We start from the raw sequence: 22,232 nt of genomic DNA on the forward strand, positions 1-22,232 counted from the left end.
GAGAGTCCCAACTCACGCGTCCTTTCGCGAGAGGTGAAGGCCTCAGAGGGGCGGGGCCTTCCATTTATTAAATCACGTCATGCAAATGAGGTGCGTAGACAGGCCAATCCCAGGTTCTAGGGGAGCGTGTCATCGACACCCGCGGCGTAGGCATTCTTTGAGTAGTTCTATTTATTTGCATAATATATGCAAATCATTGAACAAAGATAAGCTAGGAATGACCTAATCTTCAAAATACCAGCAACCGAAGACTAAGACTTACAATTGATTTTACAACCTATAATTTTCTTGAATAGATTTTTACACTTGTTATTATAGGGTTTCAACAGAGGGTTTCATTTTACAAACTGCAGGACTATTTTCACCCTTTGTCTCTTAGTTCTTGACTGTAGAATCCTCGGCTCCATTTAGACCTACTGCTAGTTCAACAAATCATTCAACAACGATATTTTGAAACTCTGAATATATGCACAGAATATTATAGAAGTAAAAATAAAATGTGTCTGCCTGGGGAAGTTTAGAAGAAGTGCTTCTAGAAAAAAAACATTAAGAAATATGAAGTCGGGCTCAGTGGTGCTCACCTGTAATCCTAGCAACTCCGGAGGCTGAATCAGGAGGATTGCAAATCCAAGTTCAGCCAGGGTAATGTAGCAAGACTGTCTCAAAATAAAAAGGGCTAAGTATGTAGCTCAAGGGTAGAACACCACTGGATTCAGTCCCCTGTACCGAAAGAATGAAAAAGAAGAGCTAATTATAGTTTAGCCAAATTTTGAGAGGGTGCAAAATAAGGTTCAGTGAACAGATCAGTGAAAGCATGTGTTTGGGGACCTGCACCTAGCTGACAATGATAAATAAAATGACTATTTGTCCATTTTTTGGACAGTGAAGGCAGAAAATTTGTCAGGAGTCAGTTAAGAATATTAGCCTTTGCAGCAGGTATGGTGACACATGCCTGTAATTGCAGCAACTTGGGAGGCTGAGGTAGGAGGATAGCAAGTTCAAGGCCAGTCTCAGCAATTTAGCAAGGCCCTTAGCAATTTAGAGAAATCCTGTCTAAAAATAAAAAAGAAAAAGTACAGGGGATGTAGCCCAGTGGTAAAGCACTCTGAGTTCAATCCCCAGTACCAAAAAAAAGGAAAAAAAAAAAAAAGAAGAATTTTAGCCTTTAAGGGTGTAGCATTTGTGAGGACCTGGCATCAAATACAAATACATATTTGTATTTGTAAGGTTCAGTTTCCAAACTTTCAAAAATTATTCTCTTATCCTCTCTCTCTCTCTCTCTCTCTCTCTCTCTCTCTCTCTCTCTCTCTCTCTCTCTCTCTCTCTCTCTCGTTAACTACCACACCATTTTTTTGCTTCCCTTTGCCACAGCAAAAAATTGTTCTTTTTCTTTTTTTTTCTTTAACGGTACAATATTTTCTTAAAGGTGTCTATTATTACTTTCTCTAATTTCTGTCCTTCCAAGGTAACTTTCATCCAACCCAGGGCCTTACAAATACTAAGCACATGCTCTACCACTGAGCTCTACCTCTAGTCCCCAATCTCATTTAAACTCACTCCAGTGAAGCCTTCACCCTGACCCTCTACTAACCAAAATGGGTTGTCAAGGACATCGAATCTCTTGGTTTCAGATAGCATTTATGCATTGATGACTTCCAAACATATAGTTTCATCATGGATCTCTCCCCCCAACTCCAGACTTGTATTTAGGTTTGATGTCTCTTGGATATCTAATAGACCACTTCAAATTAAGTGTATCCAAAGATAAACATTTGATCTCCAGCTTCTCAAAACTTGCTGTATTCATAGCCTTCCCCATCAGCTGAAGCTGATGGCAATTTCAAAAATCCAGTGAAGTCCAAAACCTCAGAATCCTCATTGACCCTTCCTTCCTTCCTTCCTTCCTTCCTTCCTTCCTTCCTTCCTTCCTTCCTTCCTCCCTCCCTCCCTCCCTCCCTCCCTCCCTCTCTCCCTCCCTCTCTCTCAGGGGTGCTCAACCACTGATCTACATCCCCAGCCCTATTTCGTATTTCACTGGGTTTCACTGAGTTGCTTAATGCCTCTCGGAGGCTGAGACTGGCTTTGAATTTGTGATCCTCCTGCCTTAGCCTCTCATGCCGCTGGGATTACAGGCTTGCACCTCAACGGCCAGCATTGCTCCTTTCTTAATCTCACTTCTCACTTGCAATCAAATAGAAAATTTTATCTTGAGAAGATATCCAACCTCATCACTTCCACTGCTTCCACCTTATCTAAGCCACCATCATCTCTCAGTGGGGATACAGCAACAGCCTCTCAGTTGGTCTCCTTGAGTCTCTCCTGCTCCTACAGACTCCTTTCTACACAGTAGCCAGAATGGGTCTTTTCTCCCAGGAGGCCTCAAGGGACTCATCTGATCAATGTCTGGTAATGTTCCAATTTGTCTCAGAATAAAAGCCAAACTCTTTAGTGTGACCTACCATTCCTCAGTGGGTCGATCACATACAGTCTCTGATTTTATTGCTTTCTCTACCTGCTGTAAGAGATGTCTTACTTTGGAGCCTTTCTGATGCCCTTTTCCTCTGTAGTTGACTCTTCCCCCAGAAACCCTTGTGGCTCATGCTTTACCCTCCTTGAAGTTTTTGCTCAAAGTTAATCACCTAAACAGTAAGGCCTATCCTTATTAACTGTTTCAAATTTTAATCTCCTCTGCCCCCACCCCTAAATCCTGGTACCCCCTCATTCCTCACTTTTGTGATACTGGGGATTGAACCTAGGGCACTTAACCAACTGAGCCACATCCCCAGTTCTTTATATTTTTTATTTTAAGACAGGATTTTTTTTAGTTGTATATAGACACAATATCTTTTATTTACTTATTTATTTATATGTGGTGCTGAGGATCGAACCTAGTACCTCACACATGTGAGGCATGAGCTACAGCCCCAGACTATGAGACAGGATCTTAGTAAGTTGCTTAGGGCCTTGCTAAATTGCTGACGCTGGCCTTGAACTTGGTATCCTCCTGCCTCAGCCTCCCAAGTTGCTGGGATTACAGGTGTGCACCACCATGCCCAATTCATACTACTTATCATTTCCTAATATATAAGTTTTATTTGTTGTTATTTTTGGAGCTGGAGATCCCATTCTGGCCCTCAGGTTTGCTAGGTAAGCACTCTACCCCTAAATTGAATCCCCAGACCCCATATAAATTTTAAATTTTGTTTGTTGACAGTCTTTCTCCTCCTCTACCAATTCCCAAAATAGAATGAAAGAGATGTTTGTTTTGTTCACTTTTACATCTCAAGAACTTATAAAAAGAGACTAGCCTATAGTTGATGCCTATAAAATAAAGGATTTAACATTTTTTAATCACAGCACAATATATATGTATGTAATAAATATGTATGAATTTTCACAAACTAAGCAGAACATGTGATCACAAAAACAGAATCTTAACTAGCACCCCATCTCAGAAGCTGCCCTGGAACTTCTGCTTGTTAATACCCTCTCCCAAGGCTAATTACTATCCCAACTACATATAATATACCTGAATTTTACCTTTCTTGTATTTTATACAGACTAATTATACAGTAAGGATTCCTCTTGCTCAACATTGTATATATAATATTCATTCATGTTGTTGTGTGCAGTTGTAGCTTCTTAATTCTTATTGCTGGGTGGTAATAGTACATGGTGTAACACTATTTATCCTGAATGAATGAATTATTTAAGCCCCAGGTCCTTTCTATCCCTCTTGATGTTACCAGGGTTGTTGTGAAAATTAAATGAATTAATACATGGAAAGTATTTAGAATAGTATCCTGTACATAGTAGGTGCTCTATAAAGGTTAGCTATGAATTTCATTACAGTTAGATACATATTAACTTATTCAATGATTAAGTTTTGGTCATGAAGCAATGATCTCTATATCATCTAAAGTTGTATATAGTCACTGCAGCTCTATAGGAATTACCTACCTGGATGCCTTCCTGGCTTCCCCACTGGGAAGAGCCACTATGGAAGGCTTAGTGGTCCAGTACATGCTCAGTATGTGAATTAAACTGGGATAATCAGATTCTCGTTATCAAGGGACTTAAGAAACATGAGGTTAGGAATGTAGCTCAGTGTTACAGTGTTTGTCCAGCATGCAGGAAGCCCTGGGCTTGAGGAACCCCTCCACCCGCCAACCAACTGTGCGCAAAAAAAAAAAAAAAAAGCTGGGGTGGGGAGGGGGTGAGAAAGATATCTGAAATACTGTCCAAAGAGTGAGGGTTGTTAGAGTTGACTCATCTGAATATCTTGGAGGAGGAAAGGTCTGGCCTCATCAAATACTATGAAGCTCTTAGGCTCCTACCTTCCCTGGATTTGACTGTTCACCCCTTTCTTCAACTCAAGAGATCCTGTGTCTCCATTATCTGCCCCCTTTTTTTTCCTTTCCATATTTTTCTTGGTGCATCATAGTTGTATATAGTAGCGGGATTTGTTGTTACATATTCATACATGCTCACAATGATAAACTGGGTTTCTATAGCTTTTCCCCAATAGGAGGATCTCAATGACTCATTTAACTCTTAAGTTATCAGAACTTATAGTATTGTAAATCCTTTACTTCATTTATTGACATCAGTTCTTTCATTCATTCATTCATTCAAGTTTTAAACATTAAGGGCTTGTGATATGCCAGGCAAGATATATTATCCCCATTTTCAGATAAAAACCTCAGAGAGGCTGAGAGATTTGTCAAGGTCAGAAAACTAATAGTAGTGGAGAACATTAGTTCAAAGTAATCCTCATTCTTTTGTGAAAGTTACCATGGACCTTTACCAAATAAACAGATTTTTAAAAATAGCCTACCTAAATTTCTTCTGGTCACAACTGTCTTATATATCTGGAATCCCCCTTAGTGCACAGAGCCATCTGTTATAGTAGATACTACAATTTTTTATTTATTTTTGTTTTTTGCAGTACTGAAGATTGAACCTGGAGTACTCTGTCACTGAGCTATATTCCCAGCCCTTTTTATTTTAGTTTTGGTACTTGGGATTAAATCCAGGGACACTTTATCACCAACCTACATCCCTAGGACTTTTAATTTTTTATTTTGAGATAGGATCTCATTAAGTTGCTGAGGGTCTCACTAAGTTGCTGAGGCTGGCCTTGAACTTGTAATCTTCCTGCCTCAGCCTCCTGTGTTGACTACAGGTGTGTTCCACTATGCCAGGACTTCTTTTTATTTTTGCCTAGACTGGTCATAAATTTGCTATCCTCCTGCCCCTGCCTCTCAAATAGCTGGGCTTGAAGGTGTGTGCCACCACACATAGCTACAGAATTGTTGATAGATTGTTTATTTGAACAAGTCCTTGCTGTCTTTCCCTGGAAGATATATCTCTCTTTCCCAAGCTCAGGGGGAGAAAAATCCCCAAAATAAAAACCATACAGACTTGATCTGGAAGGGAAGGATAATTTATTTAGTTTGACTGGCTCATAATTTTAGTTTTTTGTTTTGTTTTGTTTTGTTTTTTCATGTTGGGATCATTAGAATCTCGCTGTGGACATGCACATGTGTGTGTACACACACACACATACACACACACACATACACACAAATTAGGGCAATTCAGAGATAGCCTTCTTGGCTGGGGGACCCGTTGGCTTTTCCTGTTCTCTTGCTTTCTCCTCATACATTAAGATCCTGGAAGAGACACAGGTATCAAGGAACACTTTTTTCAAGGGAACAAATCTTAGGCTGCTGTGAGTGTCTCGAAGGGGTCGGGTTGTGAGGGTGGGAGGAGAAAGAATGAGAGCAGAGGTGGCAGTGCTAGGAGCTATGCATGAGGGATGGGGATGGGAAGAGGACATTGGAAGAGTCCCTGTTTAATAATGGAAAAGTGGATGCTGAGTAATGTATAGCAGTAATGTTGAGGCTGGAGATAAGAGTAGGGCTGGGGGTGGACAAGAAAATGGTAAATATAGGGGAAGTTGGAAATGGACTCTTACATTTTTAAGATGGCGGATCTCTTGCCCAGCATCATTCTGAGAAAGTCAGGATAGCTGAAAGTCTCCCCAGAGCCACTTGACACCTCTCTAATTAGTTTCTTAAGCTCTAGGTGGGTCTTGGGGATCCCAAGTTTCTCTAGCATTTGCTTCAAGGACATGATATCTGGAGGGAAAGGATCAGGATGTGGAGAAGAAAGGGAATCCCTCTCTTTCTCTGCCTCCTTTCCCACCTCCAAATTCTCATTCTCCGCCCTCTTACTCTGGTAGGTAGGCTCTCCCCCAAAGCCACAGGGAACAGAATAAATGGAAGAGTTTTTCATCTGCCTAGGCCTGCACACTCCCCCAAATCACCCTTTTCTTACCAATATCTCCATTTCCGTTCAGGTCAAACTCCATATATTTTTCTGAATGAGGGAAGAAAGTAGATAGGGTAAGCCCTGGTTGTAGGGTCCAGGGAAGGGGATTGAGAAAGAGATGGCTGACCAGCTGAGAAAGAAGATGTGGAAGAAGGAGGAGGGGCAGGCAGAGGAAGTAGGGTTGAAGGATTGAGAAGCTCTGTTAAAGTGGAGGGAATTAGAGGGGTGCTAAGAGGGGCAAGCCAGGGAAAGGGACTCCAATGTGGGAGGGGAACAATCAAGGTAGGTTCTCCTTTTCCTACAACAAAGTCAATTCTGCGTTTTCATTGTCCCCTCTGGGTTCTTGTAGAAATCCTACCCCCAAGCCTACCAGGCTCCTTTCCACCCTAACAATTTCCCCCTCACTCTTGAAGGCTTCCAGTTTGGAGGGTAGATCCTCATCAGTGCTGTATTTGGGATCCTCCAGGAATTGCTGTTGGGGAAAGGTAACAGCAGGATTGGCTCCCTCTGCCCCAGGGCTCCATCCCCCAGGCTCTGTCTCCTCAGGTCTTCCTTTTACCTTGTTGATCTCATTCAGTCTCTCTTCCTGCTGGGCCTTCAGTAGTCCAAAAGCTTTACCTCCTGAGGGGTACAAAGATTGATCAACCCTCACCCCTCCCTTACTCTCCGCACCCCCACACCCAGCCCAGGGTCACCCACAATTCTGTCCTGGAGCACCCCCCCACAGGCCTGCCCTAACTGCCTACCTACTCCCTGGCCCAGGGCTGCCCACCTCCTTGTTCCCATTGCGAGCTCCAGCCTTTATACCTCCCTACCCTGTAAATCCCTGGTTTGGCTCATAGCTCAGCAGATGCCCGTGGCAGGTGGCAGGTGGCAGGTGGCGGTAGGGAGAGAGAACCAGACTGGCTCTGTCTGTTAGTCTGCCGGCTCTTCTCTCCCACCAGTCTCCCCTGAGGCCTCCCTCCCAAACTTCCCCTTTCTCCTCATTCCCCTCTTTGCTACCTCTTAGATCTCACTTCCCCATCAACTTCTGCTGACACCAGCACCCCAGGAAGAAGGGGGAGTAGGCATAAAAAGGACATGAAAAAAGAACATTCTGTAAACTCCTTTTGTGTGTGTGGGTATATGTGTGTGGCAGTAGGGATTGAACCCAGGGATATCTACATCCATAGCCCTTTTTTTTTTGGAGGTGGGTACTGGGGACTGAGCCACACCCCCAGCCCTATTTTGTATTTTATTTAGAGACAGGGTCTCACTGAGTTGCTTAGCGCCTTGTCATTGCTGAGGCTGGTCTTGTGATCCTCCTGTCTAGCCTCTGGAGCCTCTGGGATTTCAGGCATTCACTACTATGCCTGGCCCATATCCCTTTTTATTTTTAATTTTGAGACAGGTTTTGCCAAGTTGTTGAGGCTGGCCTTAAATTTGCAATCCTCCTGCCTAGCCTCCTGAGTAACTAGGATTACAGAGTAGTGGGATTACAGATATGTGCCATCATTCCTGGCTTCTTCTTCTTTTTCTTCTTCTTCTTTTTTTTTTTTTCCAAGATAGGGGTCTCATTGTGTTGCCTAGGCTAGCCTTGAACTTTTGGGCTTAAGTGATCTTCCTATTTTAGCTTCCTAAGTAGATGGGACTACAGGTACTCTACTTTGCTCAATTCCACTCCTGTGTATGCTGGGGATTAAACCCAGGGTTTCATACCTGCTAAGCAAGTACACTACCACAGAGCTACATCCAAACCTTTTTATCTCATTTGAGACAGTTTTTAAATTTGTCTCACTAAGTTGCCCAGTCTGGCCTCAAACTTGTGATCCTATTACTTCTGCCTCATGAGCATGTTAGATTACAGATGTATTGAAATAATTTTTTTTGGGGGGGTGCTTTTTTGTTTCTAAGTTTTTTTTTTCCATTACTAGGGATCCAACTCAGGACCTCCTCGATCATGCTAGTCAAATGCTCTACCACTGAGTTATATCCCTTATGCAAAGAAATATTTTGATAAGCTATTGAAGATATGGGGGAAGGACAGTAAGATCCCAGGGCATTTATTATCAGGAATAAACAAATATTTCCCTTGAATAAGTCATGATATTCAGATAACTATAAAGTTTTGAACTTTGTTAGGTTTCATTAGTCTGGGCACATGGGTTAGGATAGGGAGCCAAGGGAGGGCTGGCTGAATTTTTCTGCATTGTGGGTGGGAGAAGACTCTGAAATCCATAGACAATCCAGGAAGGTGGTGAGATGAATACAGGGCCTAGCAATGGAGGGAACCCTCACTCCTGGCAGTTCTAGAGGGGCACTTGGAAACATGGAAATGCCTAATGGAGGATTTAATTTATTTGCTTTAGGATGTGCAATGTCATCTCATCTTGTCTTCTTTGAAATCCTTGTTAAAATGTGAAGAGTTCAGGACTTGAAGAGTTCAGCACTTTGTAGTACTGGGGATTGAGCTCAGGGGGACTCTACCACAGAGCCATATCCCCAGCCCTTTTTATTTTTATTTTTTTTCAGACAGGGCCTCACTAAGCTGCTAAGGCTGGCCTTGAACCTGGGATCCTTCTGCTTCTCAGCCTTCCTAGCCACTGAGAGATTACAGGTGTGCACCCAGTGGAATTCAAGAATTTAAATAGATACTCAGCGAAACTGAAAGTGGTTCTCAAACTGCAGAGAAGCTGACATCATAAGCACCAGCTTGCACACCCCCCACCCCACCCCCGTGTATGTGGGTGTGTGTTTTAAGGGTGCTGGTCACCATGGATTCAGCAGAGTGTGTGAGTACTTTCTAATAAATGCCCTCCCTAGGCATAGCCTTTCTCCCTTTTCTACTCTTCGACTCTTCACTTTCAGGAAAATGAGAAGACAGCATCCCCCTCACTGAGTTCTCCTTGTCCAGAGTCCTTGCCCTGGGCCCCACCACCCTGTCCCAGTACTGATGTAGACCCCTTTCCTGCTGCTGTCTTCTCAGCTACTTCTGCTTCATAGCTGAATTTTCACTTCTCACTGCCTCTTCCTGACTGAGATGGGGTGGGGATGCTGGGGTGGACTCTTGACTTCTTGAGTTCCCTTTGTAGCAGCTTCAGAGAGACTCAGCCCCTGCCCTCCCAGTGCTCTCTCTGCCCGCTTGGGGCAATTTGCTTCTCTATTCATGCATTTATTCAAACATTTATTGAGTGCCTGCCTATTATATGCCATGCATGTTCCAGGGCTGCTGAACCAAACAAATGAAAACTCTTGTCCTCATAGTCAGTCAAATTGGGGAAGGAAAACAATAAGTATAAAGAAATATATTAAAGGTGAAGGAGGAAAAGTAGGGACGGAGGATAAAAATGCCATGTGTAGAGTGTAGTTTTGAATAGAGTAAGCAGTGAAGGTTTCTCTGAGAAAGTGATATTTAAGCAGATTTCAAAGAGGTGAGGGAACAAGTTGTGTGGCTTTAAGAGTAAAAAGGAAAAATACACTATCTTTTTTTTAAATATTCATTTTTAGTTTTAGGTGGACACAATATCTTTTTTTTTTAATTTTTATTTTTACATGGTGCTGAGAATTGAACCCAGTGCTTCACACATGCTAGGTAAGCACACTACCACTTGAGCCATATCCCCAGCCCTACACAATTTATCTTGATGTTCATAACACTTCATGTGGGATTCCCCCCACACCAACCAATTCTCCAATTCTTTGTTGGATACTTTGGTGTCCTACAATTTAATTCAGTTCTGATACTATCTACCAATCCCACAAGTCAAAGGGCTTCATCCCATAAGACCCCTCACCCCCAGTTAGGATGCTAATTACAAGTTTCCACCTCTTTTTTTTGGGGGGGTGCTGGGGATTGAACTCAGGGGCTCTCACCACTGACACACATCCCCAGCCCTATTTTGTATTTTATTTAGAGACAGAGTCTCACAGAGTTGCTTAACACCTCGCTTTTGCTGAGGCTGGCTTTGAACTTGCGATACTCCTGCCTCAGCCTCCCAAGCCTCTGGGAATACAGGCATGGGCCACTGTGCCCAACACAAGTTTCTACCTCTTATACTTCTGGCCAGTCAGCTACAAACTAGAGGAGGGTATGACCCGCTCCTTGAGGTCAATAATTTGCTAGAATGGCTCACAGAACTCGGGGAAACACTTTATTTATGTTTACTGATTTGTTATAAAGGATACAACTCAGGACATAGAAGAGATGCATAGGGCAGGTACTGGGAGAGGAGTAGGGAGCTTCCATGTCTTCCCTAGGCATGGGGCATGCCACATTCCCGTCACCTCCATGTGTTCCCCAACCTGGCAGCTCTCTGAACCCCATCCTTTTGAGTATTTATGGAGGCTTCATCACACAGACAAGACTGATTAAAACACAGCCATTGGTGGGAGGGAGGGCCGAAAGCCCCCACCCCCTACCACTGAACCCAAGGCACTGGGGACTGAACCCAGGGCACTCTACCACTAAACTACATCCCCAGGCCTTTTTAATTTTTTCTCAGATCTTTTTTTTTTTTTTTAAACCAGAGATTGAACTCAGAGGCACTCGACCACTGAACCACATCCTCAGCCCTAGTTTGTATTTTATTTAGAGACAGGGTCTCACTGAGTTGCTTAGTGCCTTGCCAGCCTCCCAAGCTGTTGGGATTACAGGTGTGCACAACCATGCCCAGCTCTCAGATCTTTATACACACACACACATACACACACACATATATATTAGTTGTTTATATTTATTTATTTATTTATTTATTTATTTATATGTGGTGCTGAGAATCGAAACCAGTGCCTCACACATGCTAGGCAAGTGCTCTACCACTGAGCCACAACCCCAACCCATTTTTCTCAGTTCTTTCTAAAAGTTTTATTTTGAGACTGACCATGAACTTGTGATCCTCCTGCCTCAGCTGAATTGCTTAGGACTCACTAAATTGCTGAGGTTGGCTTTGAACTTGCAATCAATCCTCCTGCCTCAGGCTCACAAAGCACGGAGATTAAAGGCATGCGCCACTGCACCCAGATCAACAATAGATTTTTTTATGTGTGTCTTTTGCTTCTGATATACACTTAAATTTGAGAGCAGATATCCTGAAGAAATAGAGCAGTTCCTGAGCTTGCAGGGCTTTCCAGGTATTGCCTGAAGGTACTAACATAGCTTAAGGACCTGTCATTGGGTGCTGGGGCTGCTCAGGAGTAGGGACAGAATGCTGACTTAGTTCCAAAAAGGGAACCACTGGAATCCTATGAGATTAGAGCTACTTTGTCAGTGCCCTGTGTTGCTAAGGGCCCTTGTTATGATTTTGTGCTCTCCAGGGGACTGCTATTTAAAGTTAGGTCCCACAGAGTGTGCCTACAAGAAGAGAATGCACTGGAAGGGAACACACTAGCTTGGAGTAACCATCCCCCTGGCTGTCTCCCCACAAGGTTACCTCAGGCATACCTAAACCTCAATTAAGCACCATACTCCTCTCTAGACCCTACCTCAGGAACAGTTCTTACAACTGTCTTCTGGGTTTCAGTAGCCCAGAAGAGAGATTTCACATGAGCTGTGAAACTGTCCTATGTCTGTTTTTTGCTTTGTCAAAGTCCACTTCACAGTTTAAAGATCTTATTCAAGCTAAGCAACAACATCTTTTGTACTGATATGTCTTTATTAAATTTAAACTTCAACTTGCCTGGGTTTCAAATGTTATCTTTTATTTAATATGGCAATAAAGAAGTACATGATTTATTCTATTGCAAGTTTGCAGGGTTTTGTTAATATTTTGGTAAGTGGAATGCAATTCACTGGGTCTATTTTGGTTTCTATATTATATATTTTGTGCTTTACTAGAATGCCAAAGGGATGTGTGGCACCAAATAAGTCAGAACCCCTGTTGGAACTTCCCTCTCTTTTCCTTCCTTTGGGCCAGGGTAGCACTATCCCTTGCGTTTCCCAGCAGTCACCCACACCTTTGTAAATAAAATGCCTTCTTCCAATTGTCCTAATTTGTGGGTGCTGTTTCCTGTGGAACCCTGATTGACACAGTGCTTGTGTGTATCTGGAAGGAGAACAAGGGGCTGGGAAGAAATAGATCTCTGCAGTGCAGTTTCTTGTTGTAAATGAACAAAAGGATATCCTGATGTCTGTAGCACTGCTGGAGTGTGGTTACTGAGCAGCTGTTACTGAAGTAGGAAAATAAGTCAGGGTTCAGAGCCTTCAGGGCACAGCCTGTAGAACCCAAACCAATTCACCTGCTGCCATTGCCAGAAGCTTTTCCTTGTCTACAAAGTCTCCATGTAGGGCTTTGAGAGGAATGTGACAGCAGTTTATTTTTAAATCTCCCCCTTGTTTCCTGGAATCCATATAGAGCAATGAAGAGAATGGACAAACACACCATTTTCAGTAAAGCTGAGAAGCACAGAAGCTACAAATTCCAAATTATGTATATGTGTGTCTAAAATCCAAGTTGGGCAGGCAGTTCCCAACAGTGCAGCAGAGAAGAGCTGCACTGAAGGGTCCTGGTGACTGCAGTATTGGCAAGTACCTACTCATTCCTGGGAGGAAAGGCTTCACCCTCAGAAGGAAAAATCGAGAGCAGGGTTGCTAGAATAGAGGAAAGACTGGGTAGGTGGAGAGAGAATGATTAAAATGCCCAGAGGGAACCAGAAATGGCAGATCTCAGAACATGCTAGCAAAATTCTTTGAATACAGAGTGAAAATCCTTCACAAAGTGCATCTTTTTAGGTGTATGGGGTGATAACAGTCTGTGGGACCTGCTGTGAAACACAGAAGCATGGAAAGGTTTGCAGAAGCAGAGCAAGTACTGGCTATACAAACGTGCCAGGTTTTAAGGAAATAAACTCAGTATTGTAGCAAAAGAGTCTTTGAATTTGTAAACCAGGAAAGCTGTTCTGAATCCTCTCCTACCCTTTACAAGGCTCTCCTGCTAATCATTCAGAAAAATCTACCATTTAAGTATGAGTAGCAAAAAGAAATGACTAAAACTTCTGTACAACTAATCAGGAGAGCCGAGTGCGGTGGTGCACACCCATAATCTCAGCGACTTTGGAAGGTGAGGCAGGAGGATTGCAAGTTTGAGGCCAGCCTCAGCAACTTAGCGAGGCCCTGTTTCAAAATAAAAAATAAAAAGGGCTGGAGATGGGGCTCAGAGTTTAAATACCCTGGCTTCAATCCCCAATACCAAAAAAAAAAAAGGGGGGGGGGAGAAAAAAAAAACAATGAAACTTATCAGAAATGTAGTGCTAAAAGCAGATGGAAATTCAGCCCCAAATTCCATCATGAACAGAAAAACAAAACTTATCATCTTAGCAATGAAAGCAGGCCACACATCAGAAATACAACTACTCAGAGAAGGGACTACAGGTAACAGGAGACTATGAATGGGAGCAGGAGGCAAGAAACAGCAGAAAAATACAAAGCCATTTCAAAAAGAAACATTTTTTCCACATACTAGGCAAGCATTCTACCCCTGAGCTACATCGCCAGTTCGTCTGTCTCTTCCTTCCTTTTTTTATCCATCTCATTTGTAGATGGACAAAATTCCTTTATTTTATTTGTTTATTTTTTTAACTATTTTTTTTAATATTTGTTTTTTAGGTGTAGATGGACACAATACAATGCCTTTATTTATTTATTTATTTTTATGTGGTGCTGAGGATCAAACCTGGGTCCCACCTGTACTAGGTGAGCCGCTCTACCTCTGAGCCACAATCCCAGCCCTATTTGTTTATTTTTATGAGGTGCTGAGGATTGAACCCATTGCCTCGCGCATGCTAAGCTAACACTGCCATTGAGCTATAGCCCCAGTCCTACATCCCACATTTTTAATAGGCAGTATTATCTCTGTCATTCAATTCAAAATTCAAAATATTTTAAATTCCACTATAATATTTTCTCTAAACAGATATTTTCTCTAAAGAGAGATATTTTCTCTAGACAGAAAATATTAAATGCATTTAAATTATTAAAATATTAAAAGCATTTAAATTATTTAGAATGGGATTTTATTTTATTGTGGTGCTGGGGGTCCAACTCAGAGCCTTACTCATACTAGGCAAGCACTCTACCACTAAGCCACATCCTCAGTCTTGGAAGTAGATAACTTCAAAGATAGCTTATTTTATTTTATTATTATTTGTGTGTGTGTGTGTGTGTGTGTGCATGTGCGTGTGCATGCACATGCTCACTGGCCCTGCTAGAGACTGAACCCAGGGCTGCTCTACCACCTTTTTTATTTATTTTTTTATCCTGAGGGCATTGCTAAATTGTCCATATAGGCCTTAAATTTTTTGATTTTCTAGCCTCAGCCTCCTGAGTCAATGGGATGACAGCTGTATTTTGAAATTTAAAAACCTACATGAATTGTGCATGGTAGCCCATGCTTATCTTCCCAATGACTTAGGAGGTTAAGGCAGGAGGATAACAAGGTCATGGCCAGCCTCAGCAACTTAGTGAGACTCTGTAATAAAATAGAAAATAAAAAGGGCTGAGATGTGACTCAGTTGTAGAGAAGTGATTTCAATCTCTAGTTCCCCCCAAAAAAGAATTAGAAATGTGTTTTTAAATTTTCCTGACATGTGCCAAGCAGCCTGGTAGAGTCAAGGATGCCTTCTCAGTGGAGAGGCAAAGGGCCCCAGATGGAAGAGATGAGTATCTCACTGCTGGCCTTGTTCACTCTCTCAACAAGGAGAAATGGGGGAGAAGGAGAGCAAGGAAGATAGGGTCAGAGAAAGTGTGCTAATGAGGAGGGATGGAAGAAAAAACATGGAGAAAGATGGGGATGCAAAAAGAGGTGTGGAGAGAGATGGGGACTGTGTGTGTGTGTGTGTGTGTGTGTGTGTGTGTGTGAGAGAGAGAGAGAGAGAGAGAGAGAGAGAGAGAGAGAGAGAGCAAGCGCGGGAGAGAGATGGAGGCAGATGCAGGGTGTTGACAGAAAGATGGAGAAGAAACAAGTGATATGAATAAAGGTGGTGAGACAGACAGAGACATGAGAAATGAGGGAAAGATAAGAATAGGGTGTTTGGCCCACAGAAGTCACTTATTGAAAGCATCACTAAGCCATATGCAATGGCACACACCTATTGTTTTAGCTATTTGAAAGAGGAGTTTGAGGTCAGTCTGTATCACAGAGCAAGGCTATCTCTCAAAAAAAAAAAAGAAGAAGTAAATATAAATGAACATATCAATAAAAGTGTTGCTGAATAAATGAATGGACTTTGTTGCTCAGCAAAGAAGGAGTGGAAAGACTACTGAGCAGATTGCACATTATTTATCAGAGAAAAAATTGTACTGGTTTCATCCAAGATGACAAAGGCCTTAACCAGCAGTGGGAATGAAGAGGTGGGGAAAGACACCTGATATATTTCAGAGGCAGCATGGACAGGACTTGAAGATTGTTTGGATGGAGGAACTGAGGGAGAAGGCATAGTAGGATCAATTCCAGGTTTGGGACCTTAAATGCCTGGGTGAATAGTTTCCACTCATTGAGACAGGGATTTTAGGAGGCTGACATGATTTGGGTAGACACTGATGATTTTGAAATGCCTATCGAACATTTAGGAGGACAGACAAATATTCTGGGCTTAGTCTCAAGAAAGACGCTGAAGGTAGAAATATAGATTGGGAACTCAGAGAATAAGCAGAATAAGCAGCAATTAAAACTGTGGCTATGGGGCTGGGGATGTGGCTCAAGCGGTACCGCGCTCGCCTAGCGTGGTTCGATCCTTAGCACCACATACCAACAAAGATGTTGTGTCCGCCGAGAACTAAGAAAAAATAAATAAATGTTAAAATTCTCTCTCTCTCTCTGTCCCCCTCTCTCTCTCTCACTCTCTCTTTAAAAAAAAACTGTGGCGATGGATCCTTTTATGATTCATAAATATGATGGTTGGGTTTTCACACTATTGTGTGAGATGCGCTATTCTGAAATCCTATTATGATATTGGCACATGAATCACCTGATGTAAAAGAGAAACTTTCTGTGAACCCATTGCATTTGCTCCAAATTTGTTGAATGAAAATGGGAGAAACAATACAAAAGTTCTGCAACAGGAGGATGGTGTAAAGGTACAGGAGTGTGTGTAAGGTACAGGAATTTGGGGGCTTCCCTGGTGACAAGCTATAAGATATAAGTCATATAGAGTCAAGCTGATGGTTAGAGTAGAGGAAGTGAAGCAACTGTGAAGTTAAGGATAAATCAATGGTTGCTTCTGGGAGGGGATATGGATTGACCAGAAAGGGGAATGGGGGATTTGCTGGGCTTTTGGGAACTGCAACGTGGTTTACATGGGCATATATATTTGTCAAGGGTCATCAAACTCTTCACTTAAATCTATGCTATATTAATGTTAAAAATGTCGTTTTTGTGGGCATTAAGTCCACTAATAGGAAGATGAAAAGTCAGGTGAAGCTCTTTAAAAATTTTTTTTTGATACTGGGAGTTGAACCCAGGGGTGTTTTACCACTGAATCACATCCCCAGGCCCTCCCTACATTTTTATACTGGGGATTGAACTCAGAGGCTCACTGAGACACATTCCCAGCCCTAGTTCGTATTTTATTTAGAGACAGAGTCTCACTAAGTTGCTCAGCGCTCTGAGGTTGCTAAGGCGAGCTTTGAATTCTCGATCCTCCAGCCTCAGCCTCCAGAGCTGCTGGGATTACAGGTGTGTACCACCTCACCAGGCTCAAGTGCAACTCTTTATGAACGTGAGGGAGTTCTGCAATAGGAGGATGGTGTGAAGATACAGGAGTGTGTGTAAAGTACAGGAATATGGGGGGACTCAGGCCTGAGGGATGCTGACAGCCAAAAGGCAAGACGGAAAGTGGTAGAATCAGATGCTGTGAACCTTGAAGAGAAGCTGTTTTCAGGCGTAGAAAGTGTGACAATCTGAGAGCCATTCATTAGCTGACAATCATTGACAGGAACTTAGCCAGAGGAAATTCACTCCTGCCCATCCTCCAACCAGGCCACAGCTGTTTTTTCTTTCTTTCTTTTTTTTTTTTTTTTTTGCCGTGCTAGATCTCAAACCCAGGGCATGCCAGGAAAGCACTCTACCACTAAGTCAGATCTCAGCAAGAGTTTTCTTTTGAAAAATTCCATCCTTGTGTCCACCAAGCGGATTAACCTAGTAGTTCCCATCCTGCAGGTTACACTTCCCTACAAGTTCTCAAAGTTATTTGAAGGGGTCCTCAAATCCTTACACATAACGGGATTTATTCTAAATGAACTAAAGAAAAAAACCCCTAAGTACTGTATTTAGAATCCACAGTATTCCAAGCTATGATGAATGGTTTGGAGGTCTTGGGTAGAGAGAAGGAGACATCCTTGAGTTCAGTCTCAGCAATAACCCTGATCACCTTATCCCAGGACTGGGGAAATCTGAATCACTGTACACTGAACATCTGATGCAGAGGGATCTGGGAGTTTACAGGAGAGACTCTCATTTTACAGATATGTAAGTAGTGGAACTGGGACTCCAACTTAGCCTGCCTCGGCTTCTAAGCCACGTGGACCTGGGACATGGAATACTTCCACATGTGAGTATCTGGTGGCCCATTCCATGTCCCCACTAGTGTTGACCTTGCCTTGCTCCCCAAACTGTGGCTTTCTCACAGTTGAAGTAGAAGAGATAATTTTCTCCACATTGACTTTTTGGGGTGGGTTTGGGGGTTGATAGAAGAAGATAAAGTAAGGGACAGGGAAGAAACTGGAAATGAGGCCCAGAGGAGTAAAACCACCATGAAGTCTCACGTCTCTCATGCCCTGTAACCAGCAGGGGGCAGCTCTTGCCTTGCTAAGGCATCTCAGTCCCACATGGTCCAGTTAGATGCCCTGGGAGGTGGCTTTTCCATTGCTGAACAATGACTGACTCCATACTTCTCAGACTCTGTGGCATGTGTGGTTGTCCAGGTGGCTCAGGGAGGTTAAACTATGTGTTCAAGATTATGTTACTAGTTTGTGAGGGAGCTGGCATTTGAACCCAGCCTGTTCCAAGCCAGCATTTTTACCCCTGAGGTTACTGCTTCTCTAAAAGAAAGCTCTGAGTTGCAGTGATAGGTGGCAACATATCTAAGAACACATTTCAAAATAGAACTAGAAATAGGGGCTGTGGGTATAGCTCAGTTGGTAAGAGTGCTTGACTCACATGTATGAGGCCCTGGGTTCAATCCCCAGCACCAATGAATCAATCAATCAATACATGCTTACAGTTTAAAAAGGTTCCACCTGACATATTACATGTAATGCTTGTTTTCTGAATGCTGTGTTATGTGCAGTATACATAACCAGGTGTGTGGCATACTCTTGTACTAATCCCTATATAAACTCAAAGTTATGTGTTATGTGATGTGTCTTTCATTTGTGTCTGTAAAATACAGAGTGGATTTCCCAGTGGGTAAGCCTGTATAGAAGGCAGATAAACAGACCTCCGGTAGGAGTGGATTCCTGTAATGGAGATCTGAATATGAATGAGTCCAAACTCCATCAGCAGCACTCACTCTTCTGCCAAACCACCCAATCAACACTATCAGAGTAAAACAGGCTATGTAAATGTAGCTTCTCCACAATGTCCCTGGTGCCCGCCACCTATCATCAATCAGCTTGCTTCTCTAATCCTCTCATTTATACAAATCCCAGGGCAGTCCTGGGGGGAAGGGGGGCCAGAGTTCAGGGAAGGAATTGGGGGCAATGATGGGCTTGGGCAAACTTGAGCAAGGGCGAGGGGAAGGAGGTTAGCTTTGGGGCCCAGTAGGGCTGCTGGAGGCTTATTCTGAGTAAAGGGTTGGTCTTCTTGAACCTCAGAAGCGGAGGGAACCACATCCTGGTCTCACCCACCCTTGGGCTACCAGCCATCTAAGCTCCACCCTACTCCTTGCATGTGGGCCAAGTGCCCCACCTCCCAGAGTTCCAGACATCTTCACCTGCAGCATCTTCTTTCCTCAGGGAGGCATGCATTTGGTACCCAAGGTCCCAGGCAGTCAGGTCCTTAGCAAGTGATGCGTGAGTTCTGTTTGTCCTAAAAAGCTTTCTACCCTCCATCTGGTGACTAAAGATCTGACCACAAGTGATTGAGGACCTCCACCCAGGTTCTCCTCAACAACTGGAGCATCCTTCAACATGGCCTGGACGCAATTGCTCATCTTTATTATGGTCTATCCAAATGACAGGGTATTTGCTCAGGACTCTTAGGGGTGTGGGGCTGGGAGGAGGAGGCTATGGGGAGGCTGGACTTAGATGCCCTAGGGGAGCAAGCTTGGTAGGGCTGAACCTTGTGCCCTGAGGGGAGCTGTGGGCACTTCCCCTCACCTCTGTTAGCTGATGCCAGTAGACAGTAGGTTCACAGCCCCTCTAGGTCTCTGGCTTACTGCAAGTGTTATTCTAAATTTCCATGCCAGAGACCTTTTCTTCTCAGTTACCTTCCTAGTAAGATAAAGTTGAAAGAACCAGTAAAAACGGCTGCAAGGAAAGAAGGAAGGAAAGGACCAGAATTTTGGTTTGTCTTTTTTGTAGGATTTTCATTTGATGTTTAAGAAGTGTATTAATCTAGGCTTATTAGTTAGGATCTGGATATATAATTAGGAGTTCAGGAGTCCTAATTAAGTCTAACATACTTTTTTTTAGTGAAACCTATTTTAATTAACAGAGATTGCTTAACTATCAGGCATATTAGTTAACTAAATACAGGGCTTTTTAGGTGTAGATTCCATTCTCAGCTTCAGCCACCTGGGAACCTAAGGCAAATTCTTAGGCCTCTGTCCAGACTCTAGGGGCCAACCAAGGAATCTATTTCAACAAAGACTTTGGCATGTGTGTGCGTTGTAGTCCCAATTACTCAGGAGGTTGAATGGGGAGGATCCCTTGAGCCCAGGGATTTGAGGCCAGCCTAGGCAATAGAGTGAAATTCAGCTCAAGGGGAAAAAAAAAAAAAGTACAAACAGGTAATTTAGGGGAATTCCCATACACAGTCAGGTTTGAGAATCACTGAAATAGAATGATGGGGGAAATTTTTCCCTAATTAGATAATTTAATTGGAGATTTTAATAATTGATTTAATTAATCAATATGGACAAGTTCAATGAGGATTTCAACCAATCTCAGCTATGTCTTCACCTGGAAATTTAATTAGTTAATGCTCTAACAAAAAACATAGCAAAGATGGTTTACTATTATGGAATGTTATTAGTACTAAAGTAATTCCTGAAATAATATCATGATGATATTAGTTAGCTAGGCAGCCACATTCAATACTGAGTTGCAATTGCACCATGGAAGCATAAATTCAGCAAGACAAGTCCTTTGTGAAGGCAGTTGGAGAGGGTGAGGGTGAGAATTGGAATGGGAAAGACTTTGAAAAATGATTTAATAAACAATGTTAAGAAATTAAATTATCGGGGTGCGGTGGTGCACACCTGTAATCCCAGCAGCTCGGGAGGTGAAGGCAGAAGGATCACAAGTTCAAAGCCAGCCTCAGCAATTTAGCAAGGTACTAAGCAACTCAGTGAGACCCTGTCTCTAAATAAAATACAAAATAGGTCTGGGGGTGTGGTTCAGTGGACGAGTGCCCCTGAGTTCAATCCCCGGTACCCCCGCCCCCTAAAAAAGGAATTAGTAAACTAGTAAAGAGGGAAAGATTTAATGAGACACTCAAAGCATGTGTCTGTGTGCCTTACAAAGAGGGACAGTTGGGACATTCACTCCAAGCTCTTTTCTCTTGGAGAAACTAGAGAGGCATCTCTGGATTTTCTCTCTGTCCCCAGGATCCTGTATTCTCTGGGTGTTCTCTGCAGCCCTCCCGCCCTGCTCCTTCAATGCCAGCAGAGGGAGACCAGCCATTGGCTCTGTCACATGGTACCAAGACAAGGTGGCCCCTGCGAAGGAAGTGAAGAACAGAACCCCATAGTTCAGGGACCGCCTGGTTCCCCTTTCTTTTTCCCAATTCCTCTGTAACCTCCAGGCTGAGCTGCACATCTAGGACACCAAGGCCAAGATGCTGGCGTCTATGTGTGCAGGGTGGAGGTGTTGGGCCTGGATGTTGGCACAGGCAATAGGACTCAGCTGCTGGCAGAGACAATAAGGCATGCGGAGGCAGGACCTCCTTGACTGGAATGTCCCTGGAAATCAGGAATCCTCCCCCTGCCCTTGTTAACTAAGCCCCTTCCTCTCCATTGCCCTCATGCAGGACCTCATGGGCTAAAGATAAGCACAGTGTTCCTCCTTCAGGCTGGATTCTATGCCTTTGGTTTTCTCTCCATGGCAGCACCCTCTCTTACCAGAGCAAATGTGAGTATGGAGCCTGGAGCAATAATGGAGGGATAGGAGGGGCAGTAAGAACTGGAGGAGGATGGGCTGGGGATGTGGTTCAAGCGGTAGCGCGCTCGCCTTGCATGCGTGCGGCCGGGGTTCTTATGAAGAGGAGAGCTTCAGTGTTGGGGCACTGAATGGCTCCTTTCATCTCTCCCACCAGGCCACTATCACATGGGGACATGCTGCCATTCCTTGGGTGGCCTCTGAGGAATGATTCCAGATCCTAGTGATCTCTGACCCTTTTCAAGAGACCCCAATATATCCTTCTCTGCCCCATAACTACCTCCTCCTTTAGAGTCTTGTATATTTTCTTCTTAATTTTCCAGATGCCCAAATCTGCTCCCCCTGGTTCTTAACTCTCTTCCCCTTAGGTCTGACCTGGACAGGTCCAAGGAGAGATCTCCCTGCAATAGGGCCTAGAGGTCCCTCCCAGCATTATCTGGAGCTTGTCCCAGCATTATCTGGAGTCTTAGCCAGGGAGGCTGAGACTGTGGCTCCTGAGAAATGGAGATTATCAGATTAATTATTCCTACTTGTCAATTGCTGATTTCAGCCAGACCCACAGACAATTTTCTGCTCCCAGGGAAGTTCAGTTCCTTAATACCTTTTT

General features: G+C 43.3%; 2 protein-coding genes and 1 non-coding gene across 6 annotated transcripts; 2 read left to right on the top strand and 1 right to left on the bottom strand.

Moving 5' to 3' along the window:
* Nucleotides 1–5,430: 5,430 nt before the first annotated feature.
* Aif1 (allograft inflammatory factor 1) lies at nucleotides 5,431–7,318 on the bottom strand. 4 transcript variants are annotated; one of them, XM_005339011.5, is made up of 6 exons: nucleotides 7,152–7,318; nucleotides 6,896–6,957; nucleotides 6,742–6,808; nucleotides 6,343–6,384; nucleotides 5,981–6,143; nucleotides 5,431–5,675 (listed from the first exon to the last, which is right to left on the bottom strand). In XM_005339011.5, the coding sequence occupies exons 1-6, from the start codon at nucleotides 7,174–7,176 to the stop codon at nucleotides 5,591–5,593; spliced, it is 444 nt and encodes a 147-aa protein (XP_005339068.1). In that variant the 5' UTR covers nucleotides 7,177–7,318; the 3' UTR covers nucleotides 5,431–5,590. The 4 variants fall into 4 exon arrangements, with proteins under 4 accessions (XP_005339068.1, XP_040138277.1, XP_040138276.1 ...); XM_040282343.2 differs by having other exon boundaries at nucleotides 7,144–7,318; XM_040282342.2 differs by having other exon boundaries at nucleotides 7,109–7,318.
* Nucleotides 7,319–16,177: 8,859 nt separating this feature from the next.
* Nucleotides 16,178–16,281, top strand: LOC120889392 (small nucleolar RNA U13). Its single transcript, XR_005733295.1, has one exon. It is a non-coding gene; the product is annotated as a small nucleolar RNA U13 (small nucleolar RNA).
* A 3,033-nt stretch (nucleotides 16,282–19,314) lies between these two features.
* Nucleotides 19,315–21,674, top strand: Ncr3 (natural cytotoxicity triggering receptor 3). The gene is given in 3 exon segments (XM_040283630.2): nucleotides 19,315–19,318; nucleotides 21,076–21,291; nucleotides 21,294–21,674. Coding segments are annotated over 3 exon segments (345 nt in total). The 3' UTR covers nucleotides 21,419–21,674.
* The last annotated feature ends 558 nt before the right edge of the window (nucleotides 21,675–22,232 follow it).

The sequence above is a fragment of the Ictidomys tridecemlineatus genome, chromosome 8, assembly GCF_052094955.1.
Source record: "Ictidomys tridecemlineatus isolate mIctTri1 chromosome 8, mIctTri1.hap1, whole genome shotgun sequence".
NCBI classification, from domain to species: domain Eukaryota; kingdom Metazoa; phylum Chordata; class Mammalia; order Rodentia; family Sciuridae; genus Ictidomys; species Ictidomys tridecemlineatus.